The sequence below is a fragment of the Triturus cristatus genome, chromosome 9 (genome assembly GCF_964204655.1).
Source record: "Triturus cristatus chromosome 9, aTriCri1.1, whole genome shotgun sequence".
NCBI lineage: Eukaryota > Metazoa > Chordata > Amphibia > Caudata > Salamandridae > Triturus > Triturus cristatus.
This window is the reverse complement of record NC_140592.1, coordinates 1,040,397,266-1,040,411,585: the sequence shown is the minus strand read 5'-3', so window position 1 is coordinate 1,040,411,585 and position 14,320 is coordinate 1,040,397,266. Positions and strand designations below refer to the sequence as shown.

Sequence of the window (14,320 nt, the reverse complement as noted above, 5' to 3'; positions counted from 1 at the left end):
GTAAAGGGAGTGGAACGGGCGCCATTCAGTAGTACCGTCGCCAACGGCTGTGTGTACAGCAGTTTAATCCGGTTCAGGAGGGAGAACGGCATCCTCATGTATTACAGGGTGCCTATCAGATAATCCCACTCCACCGAATCAAATGCTTTGGTGGCGTCAAGGAAGACCGCCATCGCCGAGCATTTGGGATCTATGTCCTGTAGGATTGCAAATAACGTACGAAGGTTGTGAGCCGTGGCACGATTTGGAACGAAGCCCGCCTGGTCTGGGAGCTCCAGGCGCTCCATTAGGAGACTGATGCGGATGGCTAAAACCTTTGCTAGGATTTTAGTGTCACAGTTCAGTAGGGATAAGGGCCGATATCACTCCCAATATAGCAGGGATTTGTCAGGTTTTAACAGCGAGATTATTTGGGCCTCCCGCATAGTATTTGGCAGTGTTCCTTCCTCTAGCGTCGCGTAAAATACGCCTTTCAAGATCGGCGCTAAGATTGGCGCTTATGCTTTATAAAATTCTATTGGTAAGCCATCAGACCCCGGGGCTCTCCCTGATTTCATATTCATTATTGCCTCAATAATCTCATCCACTTCTAATTCCAAATTTTAAATTTGTTTTTGTTGCGTGGTTCCTAGCCATGCCAGTGCTGTGTCCTCAAAATATAACGGCAGATCTAAAGGGTCCCCTCTATGTGAAGTATAAAGTGCGTTATAGTAACTTCTAAACACCTCCAGCTGGTCAGAGAGGTTTCTATGCACAATACCCTGGGTATCCACCACCTTCGTGACATAATTTGAAAACTTAGGAGGCCTAGTCAGCTGCCCTAATACTTTCCCAGGGCAGTCCCCCTCCCCATAAGCTCTGGCCATGTATGGTTTCCTACGCAAATGACACTCTGCTCGCAATTTCTTCATATTCTGTGATGGTTTCCCTCAGTTTGGCTCGGCTTTCCCCATCGTCCAGAGACGCCTGGAGCGCTGCTTCCAGCGTTTTAAGTTCTCCTTCCAACCTATTAAGGTCCCCCCGTAGTGTTTTGAGTACCCCCCCTCCCTGCACCATCCCCTGGCCGTGACTTTAAATGCTTCCCAGACAGTAGTGAGACTAGAGACAGAGTGCATATTGCGCTCAAAGATATCTTTAATATCTTGCTCTAGTTCCTTACGAAAGGCTGTGTCGTGGAGATGCATGGGATTAAGACGCCAATTGCGATACGGGCTATGGTGAATCGGGGGTTGCATGGTCATTACTACAGGGGAATGATCAGAGTATGTTCGCGCTAGATGACCAACATCCAAGAGCCAATGCGCCATCCCAACCGATACAAGGAGCTAATCCAGTCGGGCCCAGGACGCATGTACCGCCGAGTAATGCGTGCCTTCTCGCTGTGTCGGATGCTTACACCGCCATGCGTCCAGGAGGAAGTTGGTACCCAGTACATCTTTGAGTACACGTTGCGTGTACGTGTAATGCACAGGGGTTGCATGAGATCGGTCTAACTGGGGCTGTGTCACAGTGTTGAAGTACCCCCCCAGATTACATATGTAGTACCTAGCGTCTGGATTTTGTCCCATAGTGCGAGTAAAGGTTGTGGATCGTCTGAGTTAGGTCCATAAAAAGTTGCAAAAGTCACGTCATCGGAGTTAAGCCTCCCCCATACCAGGCAGAACCTCCCACTACTGTCCACCTCCGACCCACTTGGTACGGACCCCACCCCGTGTTTAATGAGTATGGCCACACCTCTAGAGTATCTGGAATAGGACGCAAAGTAACGGTATGTAGCCCATTTCGCTGCAAAAGGGGGGGGGAACAGTGTCCGCATGTGTTTCCTGTAACTTTGCAACTGCTATGTGGTGCCTGTCTAGATAGCTAAGTACGTGCCTCTTTTTCCTTTAGACCCTGAACATTCCATGATAGTACCTTCAAGGTGTTAATGTCTTGTGTGCCCTCTATCATACTTACAGCTAATGCATGTGAGTTGGAGTACTATCTTCTCCCTACTGACCAACTGGTTGAATAACATTACGTTGCCCCCCCCACTCCGGCAACCCCAACACGCCGGGTATTTGTACCCTCTCACCCTGAAAAAACATCAGCCCGTCTAGCACTGTTCCTCCTTGTAGGAGGTTTGAGGGAACACCCGTGTGGGAAAGTCACTAGGGACACGCACCATACCCATTCTCCTCCACTTTTGCACCTACCCACTACTCCGCTATAAACGCGGGCAGCTGTGGCAGGAGGGAGGTGAGAGTCCGGGCGAGAACAGTAAAAATGCTAAATAACCCTGAATAAATCACCAAAATCCGACAGTTCCGTGGGGGCCGGTCACCAAGTGTCCACTTTCATGTTACAGCAGGTGGTCAGGTCAGTCCGGGTTTGACATGGGAGACTGCGAGCTGGACCGTGATCGTGTTCTCGCTCCAAATGGTGGGCTGTTACGATGCTTCTTAAGGAAGTCTTCAACATGTTGAGGATTCTGAAAATATTGTTGCCTTTCCTGGTGGGTGATTTTCAGGTTCGCTGGATACATCATGGCATAAGGAATCGATTGCGCCTGTAGCTTCTTCACGGCAGAGAATTTGCGCCTCACATCCTGTACTGATTGTGTAAAATCTGGAAAAAATTACAGCGTGGTATTTTCATAGTGCACCCGCTTTTCTTGGGTGAGGCGTAGCACCGCATCCCTGTCCCGGTAATTGAGAAAGCGTGGGATCACCGGGCGAGGCGGCGCCACTGGGGGCGGACAGGCTGCCAGGGATCTGTGCGCTCGCTCCACCGTGGGATGGGCCGAGAAGGAGTCCCGCCCGAACAGTTACCCAACCATCTTTTCAATGAAGTCTTCCATGCGACCTGTGTTGGCCAACTCCGCCAAACCCAGGATGCGCACATTGTTCCTTCGGGAACGGGCTTCCAAGTCCTCGTTCTTGTCTGCGAATATTTTGAGCAGCCGATCCATCTGTGAGTTGCGCCTTATGTGCCGTAGCACCATCTTCCAGGTCAGACACCCTAGTTTCTGCTTCCGTGATCCTTTGTTCATGATGATCCAGTTTGTTAACAACAGAGTCAATGCGGGCATTCATAGTGTCTATTTTCTCTGCAATTGTTGTAAGACTTTGTTTTATACCCAGCAGAAGCGTCTTCCAATCTTCCTCATGGGTGTCCATGTTGTCAGTGTCTGCTTGGTCAGTCGAGGTGGTCTTGGGCGGTTTGCGCGCCTTAAAGGGCAATTTCGACTGCTTGGTGTCAGTGCGGCCCATATTCAGGTCGCGAGGGTTCCTTCCAGGTATAGTAGCAATCTGGATCGGCCCCCGGCGCTCCCCGGGCACCTCAAAGCAAAGGGTGGGGATTACCTTTAACCTCAGTCCGTCAGATTCGCACAGCCGATCTCCTGGGGTGCCCCAGCAGTACCCCACAGCAGCCCGTCGCTCCTGCACAGTTGGCACCACGTAACGGTAGGTCCCTTCAGACTGCCTGTGCTGTATAAAGTGTCATCCAGCTCACCAAGGGCAACAGGGGTCCGCCGTAGTGTGCAGGGTCCCGTAAGCAGTCGCTCACACCATCAAATGACCCCCTGTGCACGCACAAAATGGCCGCCGCTCAATGCACTCTTTGGGGACTTAGGGCAGCTTTCACTCTGGCAGGTGCTGTATATCCAATGGGGCGGGGGCCGTAATGATCTTCGCCATGCACTCCTGGCCAAATTCCAATCCCACGTCGGGGAGCAGGCATACAGCACTATAGGTCTCACCTCTCAGCAATCAAAATGGCGGCGGAGCCCAACCAGGCCAACGCTCCAATTCCTCCGAATCAGGGGCGCCCAGCCAGCATAAAGTGCTCCTGCACCAACCGCCGGAGCCAGTCCGTAGCAGGAGGGCCCGCCTCACGCCCCGGTGTCCAACGCTGCAGAGACGTGCCGCCCGCCAATTACTCACAGGCCGCGATCTTGAACTTCCGATGCACAACGGTCTCTTCACAATCTGCTCCCGCACCGGGGGTACGTTCGCACCGAGTTAGCTAGCTGAAGCTGTCAGCGGAACGCACAGCGCTTGGATGTCCAGCGCGGCAACACCAGCTCTACCCGCAGGTGCCACTCACAGGGCCCACGCAGCACCGGTCTCTCCTGGCCACAGCAGCCGCTCTCCCCCTAGGGTTCTGGGAGATGTCCAGCCATGGAAACCTTCTCCTGCTGTCAGGGTTGTCTCAGCCAGCGCTCCGAGCTCAGGATCCGCTCCGGCACCTCACAGGTCGGTGTGGGGACCTTAATTGCAGCATAGGATGGATTTTAAGTATATTATCTCGCCCGGTCAGGAAGGAGCCTCACTGGTGTGCGGCCATCTCGGTCGCGCGCCACCTAGCGTCCCCCAGGAAGTGCATAGACTTGTGCGCACATTTATGAATCAGATGGGCATGGCACAAGTGAGAAGAGAGGTTAAGCAAGTCTCTAGTCCTTGCTTTTCATTTACGAGTGTAGTGGATTCAGGTCTTGGTTCATATTTCGAACGCCATGTGCAACATAGTACCCGAATCGTAACAAATTTTAAAATAAGAGCCCAGATGTTGATCACTGTGGTGCTGTGAAATATTTAGGAATGAATAATATGATGGTCTTCCTTTTGATCTTTCTTGCTGATGTCTTTTGGCACCGTGCTTGCAATTCTGTGTTTGATACAGGTTGCGTTTTTCCCCCTATACCAAGCACCAAAAATGACAGCAAACATTGAATAAAGATGTATGTAGGGTGAAAAATAGTTCTCAAACACATGCAGGATGCAAACTGTCATGGAGACAATCCAATACAAGGTGGCAGAACAAAAAAAAAACACATGCACATATCGAACACCATCACATACACACAAGCAGGGTGGTCACTATAGTGCTCAAATACAAGGAATAACTCTGCTTTCGCACCCTCTTGAACATGAAGAGAGCGAACGCTTGCACAAGGTCAATGTGCTTTGTATACAATGCCAGAATATTGCCAACGTATAAAGGTAGACACACATGCAGGTGTATTTACAGCGAAAGCTCAGGAAATAATTACTTAACAATAAAGAAAGGGCAGCATCACAGCGAGGCGATGCTGGGGAAGGAAGAGATAAAGGCTAGTATAGTATGACGTTTTTTATTTTGAGGTGGGTTTTAAGACCTTCCCAGGATTTCACCACTAGAGGAGTAAGTCTGAGGTGCTAAGGAAGGTTATTCTTTGTGAGTTTTTTGTATTTGCTGCGTGGCTAGTGATAGCCTGTTGGCAGGGTGCATGAAATAGAGAGATTTGGAAGCTATCTACGCTGTTATTGTTGAGGTACTCCTGGATGAGAAGCTCAACAGTTCCTCTATTTATAAAAGACCTACTCAGCCTTTGTTATTTAGATACACTGTGGACATACTTGTTTCAATAACTTCAAAACAGGATCAGAGTTTAAGGATGTTGTTATCTTTAGGCATTTGAAGGTATAGTTGAGCATGATCAGAGTAATTGTGAAAGCTAATGCCTTGTTAGCTGAAATGTACAGAGCCAGCAGGTCCATTGAAAGACTGAACATCAGTGTGAGAATAAATCCCTGTGGAACCCAGCAGGAATTAAAGAAAATCTGGAGAATTCCACCCCTTCAAGTTTTTGGTAAGAATTTGCAAGCTAGAAATAAACTATATTGACAATATAGGAGGACCTCTTTAGCCTTTGATTGAAATGCACTAGAATGGAGTGGAACCAGTTTTCTTTGAAGCGTTGTCTGTACCACTGGATTTTGAAAGATTCCTTGTGGCAGTTCTTCCCTTCCAGCTCTGCTGCATCCATATGAGCCACATGTCAGGAAGTTGTTAAAGCCTGACCAGGATTGATGAATCAATTTACTTTAAAAAGTGTACATCCTGCAACTACCTATCCTTTTAGAAGTTGTTCATACGCTGATGCGTTCATGCATGTAACCATCAACAAATGTTGACTCGCAATAGAAACGTTTATTTGTCTTGTAAATTCTAAATAAAATATGTAACTTCATCGATAGCATGATTTAACAATGTATTGGTAATAAATATTTTTTCACGTTTTAGAATAACCCAACCTGCACAAATTTGTTGAGCAACCAATCAGCAGTTGAAACTTGTCAAGTGAGTTCTACACTGGGAAGAAGTCAACTGCAACTGAAAAACAGCTGCACCAGTACCAGCTCTGGCGACTCAAGAGCTGAAGTGACCACCATAGACCTCAGTGAGTCTTTTTTTTTTTTTTAATCTAGTTCATAATGCACATATTTTTTTCTCCAAATTAGCTTGAAAAAATAGCTTTCATCTGGTCATTAGTAAGACCAGTACTGAAGGAAAATATAATTGCCAATATATTAATGAATTAAGGTTATTTATACAGCTCATGGCTACTCCTGGAGTGTCCCATCACTCCGCATAAGAGGCAGATACAGAGAAACAAAAGCAAGTTGGTAGCCCCAGTACCCTAAATACCAAAGAGGTATATTATCAGTGCTTTTTAAAACGTATTTCCTCTAACATTGATCTCAGATGTCTAGGCAGCTGGTCCTACAGACCCGCAGCCAGGACCATAAAGGAGGAACCCCCTCTCCGCTGCTTTTTAAAGCAAGGAACTGTTAAAAGCCCCTCATGACTGGACCGCAGCAGTTTCCCTGTTCTTTAAGCCTTGATCCTTTGATCCTGATAAGAATGAACTATGTCATGGCGGTCTTGGTGCGTCAAAGTGTATGCTGTAAACATTAAACATTACTCGCTTGCCCTGTAAAAGCCTATTAGAACTGGGGTTCTCTAGTTGGCAGATGTAGGTACCTTTGACCAAATAGGGACCCTTGCTTATAAGTCAGGGAAATGTTACTCTACTGGATAACCCCTGCTCACCCCCTTGGTAAATTGGCAAGAGCAGACAGCTTATCTCGGAGGCAGTGTGTTAAGCAATTGTGAACACATACAGTAATACAGTGAAAACACTACAGATGGACACCACACAGGTTATATAAAAATAAGTATTCTTTATATAGACTTAACACAAGACCACAAATGACAAAAATCCACAATACTCTACTCCAAATAGACTTAAAGATGGTAGAAGTAGCTTAGTTCAAGTTGATGATAAATGCGACACAGTTCTCACAAAAGTACCTGGATGCGTAACACAAAACAAACAAAAGGTTTGCAGAGATGGAAATTCACCGGTTCCTTACTTCGGGGGAGACTATGTGTCGCGCCTCAATGCATGCGTAGAGTAGGGGGATGCGTCTTGGTCCTTACCGGAGGGGAGGTGATGCGTTGACTGTCGTACTGCGTTCCGGTTGTGATGCGATAAGATGGCGCCCTTGATGCGATGACGTGAAGACGATGTGTGCACGCCCAGCGTCCTTGTGGCGATCTCTAACTTTGGAGGCGCGACAGGCTCTGCGACACGCTTCTCCGGTGATGTGACTGCGACCTCTGCGGCGGCAACAGGCTTCTCCGGTGATGCGTCGGGTAACAGCTTTGATGAAGGCACGCTTCTCTGGTGCTGCGGCGGCGACCTCTGAGGCGGCGGCACGCTTCTCCGGCGATGCGACGGCAACAGCTGTGTCTGTGACACGCTACTTCTTCGTTTAGTCGCGCTTCCAGCTCCCAGCGACACGCAGGCTTCTGCAGACAGAATTCCCAGCAAGGAAATTCAGAAGGGAGCTGGTGGCGAAGACTTTTGTCCCTGAGACTTCAGCAGGAGGCAAGCACAAGTTCAAGACCTTGGAGTAATATTCTGCAAGATGATGAAAGTTCTTTGAAAATTCCTACTTCTCTCCTTGGCACTGAAGACACCACTGTAGGCCAACACAGCACACTGGCAGGGGGGCAGTCCAACTCCTACAGCTTCCTTGGTTCTTCTTGGCAGGGGTTCTTCTTGTTGTTCCAGAAGTGATCTAAAGTCTTGGGGTCTGTGTCCCCATATTTATACTACTAAAGCCTTTGTCCTCTGAAGGCAGAGGGGCCTGTACCTAGTCCAAACCAGTTCTGTGCAGTCCTGGAGCACTTTGTTTACAGGACTCCTTTCCTTTGACAGTGGCCAAGAGACATCAGACGCACCACAGGAGGTAGAGCCAGCATTGTGGAAGGCAGGCACAGCCCTATTCAGACTCGGGTGCGACTCCTCCCACCACTCTACATGCAGATAGGCCTATTCAGCCCTGTGCTGACTCGCCCTGTCTCCTGGAATTCCCCAGGCCCTGTCGCTCACAAAACCAGACACACACTACACAAGCTAGCAGAGGCAGACTGGATGGTTAGGTAAGAAAAATACCTACTTTCTAAAAGTGTTATTTTTTTCACACACCGAATGTTAAAACCAACTTTGCTAAAATATGTATTTTATCATTCTGAGTTCAGGCATACTAAAGTCGAATTTCTACCATGTTCGCTGGGTTAGTTAGGATTATAAGGTGTTATAATCAAACTGCCCATTCTGGCCTATGGGGACTGGTAGCCTTGCAATAGTGAAAAACGTAAATTGCTGTAATTCACTATTAGGACATAACACACACACCAGGGCATGTCCTACCTTATACTTACAATGCACCCTACCCTTGGGCCTACCTTATGGTGTCCGATATGAAGAAAAGGAAAGGTTTAGGGACTGGTAAGTGGGTGCACTTACCCAGTCAGCATTGCAGTACTAGACTGCACACAGGCTCTGCAATGGCACACTTTACAAGCTGCTTCTATGGGTGGCGCAGCCAGTGCTGCAAGCCCACCAGCAGCATTTGATGTACAAGCCCTGGGCACACATGGTGCACTGTACTAGGGTCTGACAAGTAAATCAAATGACCCAATCATGGAGTCACTAATCAATGCATCAATTTAGCATAGGGAGCACTTGCACTGAATAGCTGTGGCACAGTGCCCAAAGGATCTAGCGCCCCTTTCCTGGGGCAGCTGTGCGCGGTACAAATAAAAATAACATAACATCTAAACCAGCAAAACATATAAAACAAGCATTTACAATGCAATGGTCTCGGCAATATTATAGGTAGAGCTATTGTTATTGCTCATTATTTTTTTATCATTATTGAATCCCTAAATAAATGGCATTATCATTTCTATTGGCATTAGCTTTTTTTTTTGCATATGTGATACCTATTGCATTAGCAGAGAGATAGTGAGGTAGTGAGATAGAGAGAGAGAGAGAGTGAGGTAGTGAAAGAGTGAGTGTAAGTGACTTAGTGTATTTGAGAGAGAGAGAGTGAGGTAGTGAGATAGAGAGTGAATTAGTGAGTTAGAAAGAGAGAGTGAAGTTGTGAGGTAGTGAGAGAGTGATGTGGTGAAGTTTTGAGAGAGTGTGTTGTGATATAGTGAGGTAGTGAGAGTGAGATAGAACTAGATAGTGACGTAGTGATAGAGAGTGAGGTAGTGAGATAGATAGAGTGAAGTTTTTAAGTAGTGTTTTAGAGTGAGAGATAGTTACTGTGGTAGTGATATTGTGTTGCTGTGAGAAAGAGAGTTGAGTAGTGAGTTAGAGAGTGAGGTAAAGAGGTAGTGAGAGAGAGTGTAGTATAGTGAGAGGTAGTGAGAGATAGTGAGGTAGTGAGTTTGGGAGAGAGAGTGACGTAGTGAGAGAGCCAACCCCCCACACATACAGAACCACCCACACAGAGCCACACACATACAAAGTGTATTCCCCCAGACATGCATACAGAGCCACACATACAGAGTCAGCCAGACACAGAGAGCTATCCACACAAATATTCAGAGCTACAGATATCCACCTTGCAACCCGGTGCATTGAAATGAAAACAATGCTTCCGAAAAACACCTCTTTTTCCGTTTGACTTAATCAACATGTATTATTGACTTTACATAAATAAATCACCAAAGTACATAATATTTAAAAGTTCTGAAAACAACCAAGCTCCCCTTACCCACACACTTTCTTATGATACATCTTTTCACCCATTCAAACTTCACTTCATGCGCCCCTCTCTGCCAATCGCATCTATTCAATCATACATTCATTACACTTCCCTCACATACCAGCACACCCGTACCTCAAAATAACAAATTTATACACATACAAAAATGATTCTCTAATGAACAACAATGGCCAACCAGACACAAATTCTCAAAATACAAAGCTTTCAATTTTTAACAACAATTTGTATACTTGATTGTCCCCACAAAACAGGTTGACGCGTTTCAAACCCCTTCGCATACGGGGTTCTCTTCAGTACCGAAAAGCTGGAAAACACAAACAATCTGTGTCTTAGTTATTGAACATATTGTACATGTGCACCCCTGTCTCAGAATATCTCCTCTCTCTGGTATTATTATACCTTATTCTGAACTGCGAGATCAGCTGATCCCTACTATGGGGCATATTATCAAGCCAGGCGAGACAATTATCGCCGCTTTAGCGGCAGAAAACTGCCGCTAAAACGGCGATAACGTGCTTGATAATATGCTCTATGGAATTCCAATTGAAGCCCATTTTAGATGTCCTTCACATCTAACATGGGCTTCAATGGGAATTCCATAGAGCATATTATCAAGCACGTTATCGCCGTTTTAGAGGCGGTTTTCTGCCGCTAAAGCGGCGATAATTGTCTCGCCTGGCTTGATAATATGCCCCTATGTTCTTAGAACCCAATCGCTAGTAGGCTCCGGCAGAGGTAATCATACCATCTCAATGAGTCAGCATTCCATAATGTCATCAGTCCCGTTCCATTAGATAAAAGGTTGCTTACATTTTAATTGGCAGACTGTTGAAAGCCATTTGGTCAAACAAAAACGTGTTGCACATCCAGGCGCAATTCCTTAATGGCCACAAGCAAAAACAACATAATTGCCCATTATTTTCTCAGAATATTGCCTTTTGATGCAGTAGCTCAAACCAGATGACGATGTGCCCCGTACCTGTATTTTGGCACGCGATTGTTTCTTCAGATTCAATTTTTGGGGTTCGCTGCACATTTACCTGAAAGAAATTAAAAGAACGTTCCCACTTAACCTATGTGCTTTGCTTAGAAGCGCGTAGCTAAAACAGCTTAATCGAAGTGTCTACACCAGCTGGACAAGTTCCGTTGATGTCTTTGGTTGGAAGAGTGAGACTAAAATGGCTCAACCAAAGTGTCTCGGCAAAAACTATTCAAATAGCTCTGGTTAGAGGCAGCGAAAGCGTCTCTACCACGGCAGTTCAAATTACGCTGAAAGCTTTAATTTAGAAGTGCATGACTAAAACCGAAGCGTCTCTACAACATCAGTGTTAATTTCGTTTTACCTTTGGTGACAGGCCTGGGCCGCCGCACAGTTAATCTTCCCGGGCCGCCAGCCTGCGCCAGAGAGCTTAGAGGTGACTTCCGTCTGCAGCAGAAGTGATTTAAAGGGCCCCGCGACCTTTGGTCACGCTCTGCCCAATCGAACTATGGGAGTTGTAGTCTAAGTTTGTTTTCTCCTGAGCCGGTTTTGCCAAAGAAAATTCTTAATGAACCACACTGGCTGCATGAACCAGTAGTGGAGCCTGCTACCTAAAAATAGAGGGGGGGGGTCGGGGGGGTTATGGTTTTAAAATCGGCACCAGTGTCCGTTTAGCCCCAGTGTATTTTTAGGCATCATGCAATTCACACGGGATCAAAACGTAGACCTCCCGCTGGACTGTTGGAGGTGCGATCTATGCTTATTGGCGCCATCATTTTTTGTCTGGATCACATTTGAAAACAGTGATTTAACCATGAATAACCCAAACAGCACTCTGGCAGTCCGATCGGACACACATACAGAGGAAAAAGCAAGCCGCCCCTTGCACCAAGAAGAAGGATAGAAAGAACACACTGCAACATTAAAAACCCAAAGAATGCAGCCCAGTCACCCTCCCTCTGGGCCTAGAGTTAGGAACAGCGGATAAGAGCCAAGCTAAGATGGTGCGTGGCTGGCAAGTAAATGAGACGAGAAGTTTCACCCCCTCCCACGCCGCTGAGAACTCGAGTGCGGAGCAGCAGAGTACTCCCAAAGTGCACCTATGAGTCCCAGCACTTTACTCGAGTGTAAACTTTCGACTGACCTGCCCGCCGCCGGCTCCTCTGGAGGAACGGAGTAGAGACACCCCATGGCTTGCAAGTATAGACCAGAGTATGTGAGTGTCCCGGGCCTGGACTCGCTGCTCCGCAGAACAGCTTTCTGTAACTTTAGCTGTACGGAAACGTGCCCCAGGCCTTTCCATTCTTCGGCGCTCACTGCTCGGCGCAGAACTCATTAGCTTCCTTCCTTTTGTGAGGGGAAGAGGCGTCTGCGAGCCAAGACCCTGGACCAAGTCATAACAGCAGCTGCAGTGGCAATGGGGACGGAGGCTCGGTCCTGCGGGGCTCCCACGTTCTCACACCGAAGCACTGGCGGAAAGACGGGCGTGCACAGAGGCACGTGCGCACGTACACGGAGACTAACAGAAAGTCAAGCTTGTACAGTCAGATACACTCAGAGACCGACACCAGCACAACAACACGGCACCGAACGGATAGATCCTCACAGGCAGAGGACAGTAAAAAAATGGCGGATCGAAGCTTCGAAACTTTTTCGGATTCGGGGGCGTGTTCCTGCTGTTCTTAAAGGGCGTGGCTAAAAAGTGGAAAGAACAGCAAGGAACACGCCCCCGAATCTGAAAAAGACGGAGCCTATTTGGAGGGACGGCTCTCTCCTCCAATGGCTGGCCTCCGTTTAGGAAGCCAGCCAATGGAGGAGAAGTAAAAAGAGAGGCGGGCTAAATAGCCACTCTAGAAAACATTTAATCTTCCGACTTCCGGTTCTGCCTTCGGCAGACCGGTAGTCCTCGACCTAAAAAACAGAGAGGAGGTAATCAGTAAAAAATGGTAGGGAGACTCATGCCAATGGTACCTGGTCTAACAAAGCCAATGAAGCTTCTTGCCCTAAAGCAATACAGAAGAGTGCTTAGGTAGCTTGTACAGTAGGCGAACAACCATATTCACTAACTGTAATAGCTTGATTAGATACTCTGGGATACCCTGGTACAAAACATTGACATAATCACGACTGTGACCTGTGCTTCCTGATATGTATGTATTGCATGTTACTTTGAAAAAGGATAGCCAAATGGAAAGCTCTTCAAGAGAAGACTAGGAGGAAAAGAAGTGAGAATCTCAAGGGAGCTGTGTGCTTGGTACGTGGTTTTTAATCCGGTCTACACAATCTTCTCCCAGACCAAAAGACATTCTACAAGCTCTGTTGGAGTGATAAGCATGCAAAAACATGTGTAGCATCAGGATAGTAAGCACGTTTGATTATTTGGGCGTCACTCTCTCTGAACATTTAACTTGGAAACATTATGTTAAGAAGCGGGACCTCCAGTTCTGGAGAATTACAGGGGCCCCGATAAATAACATAAAACCTCTTCGAGCAAGCCAATAGCTGGCCCTCTTTGTATTTATGAGCATAAGGCTGTGGGTGCAGCTTTATACAGAGCTGAACTCTGGGGATGTGACAAATTTGACGCATTACTTGCGACCGAAAATACATTCTTAGGATCATTATGTTCACTTCCTCCGAGCGCTCCCCTGCATCCATTAAGATTAGACATGGGCAGAACCTCAATTGTAGAAAAAGCCCAGCTAAGACCCTCACTGTTCTGGTTACCCTTAAATCCACCCCTTAGCTGTATCCATATGCTGCTGCCCTGGATGAGGTATATGCGCTTGATCGCTTCAGGAAAATTGGATGGATGAGCAAGGTGAAGTCCATGTTACACTATGGGGTTGAAAGGTGCATGGGACATTAAAGACCAAACACTGCTGCAGAGTAAAGCCCTATTAAAGAAGCAACACTGGGATTGGGTGGCACAGTCTTCTATTACCTGTCCAACTTGGAGCTGTTTGACACTGGATTTTATGGAGTTTAAACTGACAGGCGCCTTCGAGCAATATCTGGAGGCTATCACAATCCCGCAGGACAGAAAGCTTTTAATGCAATTTAGGTTTGGCACCTTTCCTGTTAACACCTTTACAGCCTTTTGGCACCAATCTCCTACTACATCACAGCCTTGCCAGGCTGTGGGCTTGCATCAGAGTCAATCAGCCATATTCTTTTTGTGTGCCCCAGATACCAGCTAGCAAGAACTAAGTGGTTGGCTTCGATTTGCAGGCGGCTTAGCACTCGCTGCCACAGCGAAGCCTTGCGCATTTTAAAATCTGACTCAAGTCTTTTAATAGCTTGTGCAGTTGCCAAATTCCTTGGTAGGATGTGAATAATCAGAAGGTCCGTGATTAAATCAGTTGTTGTAATTCTTTTTAAAAGCCCGATTTTATACTGTCTTATGCATGTAAATATTTTGGATTTGGTTTGTGTGCTTTAATAG

At 46.9% G+C, this 14,320-nt stretch overlaps 1 protein-coding gene across 1 annotated transcript in view; it reads left to right on the top strand.

Annotated features, from left to right (window-relative positions):
- KNL1 (kinetochore scaffold 1) overlaps positions 1-14,320 on the top strand; it is a 598,022-nt gene that overhangs the window by 211,913 nt on the left and 371,789 nt on the right. Inside the window, exon 11 of the mRNA XM_085626857.1 lies at positions 6,049-6,205. Within this exon, the coding sequence (XP_085482983.1) occupies positions 6,049-6,205 (157 nt within the window). The remainder of the gene's footprint in view (positions 1-6,048; positions 6,206-14,320) is intronic.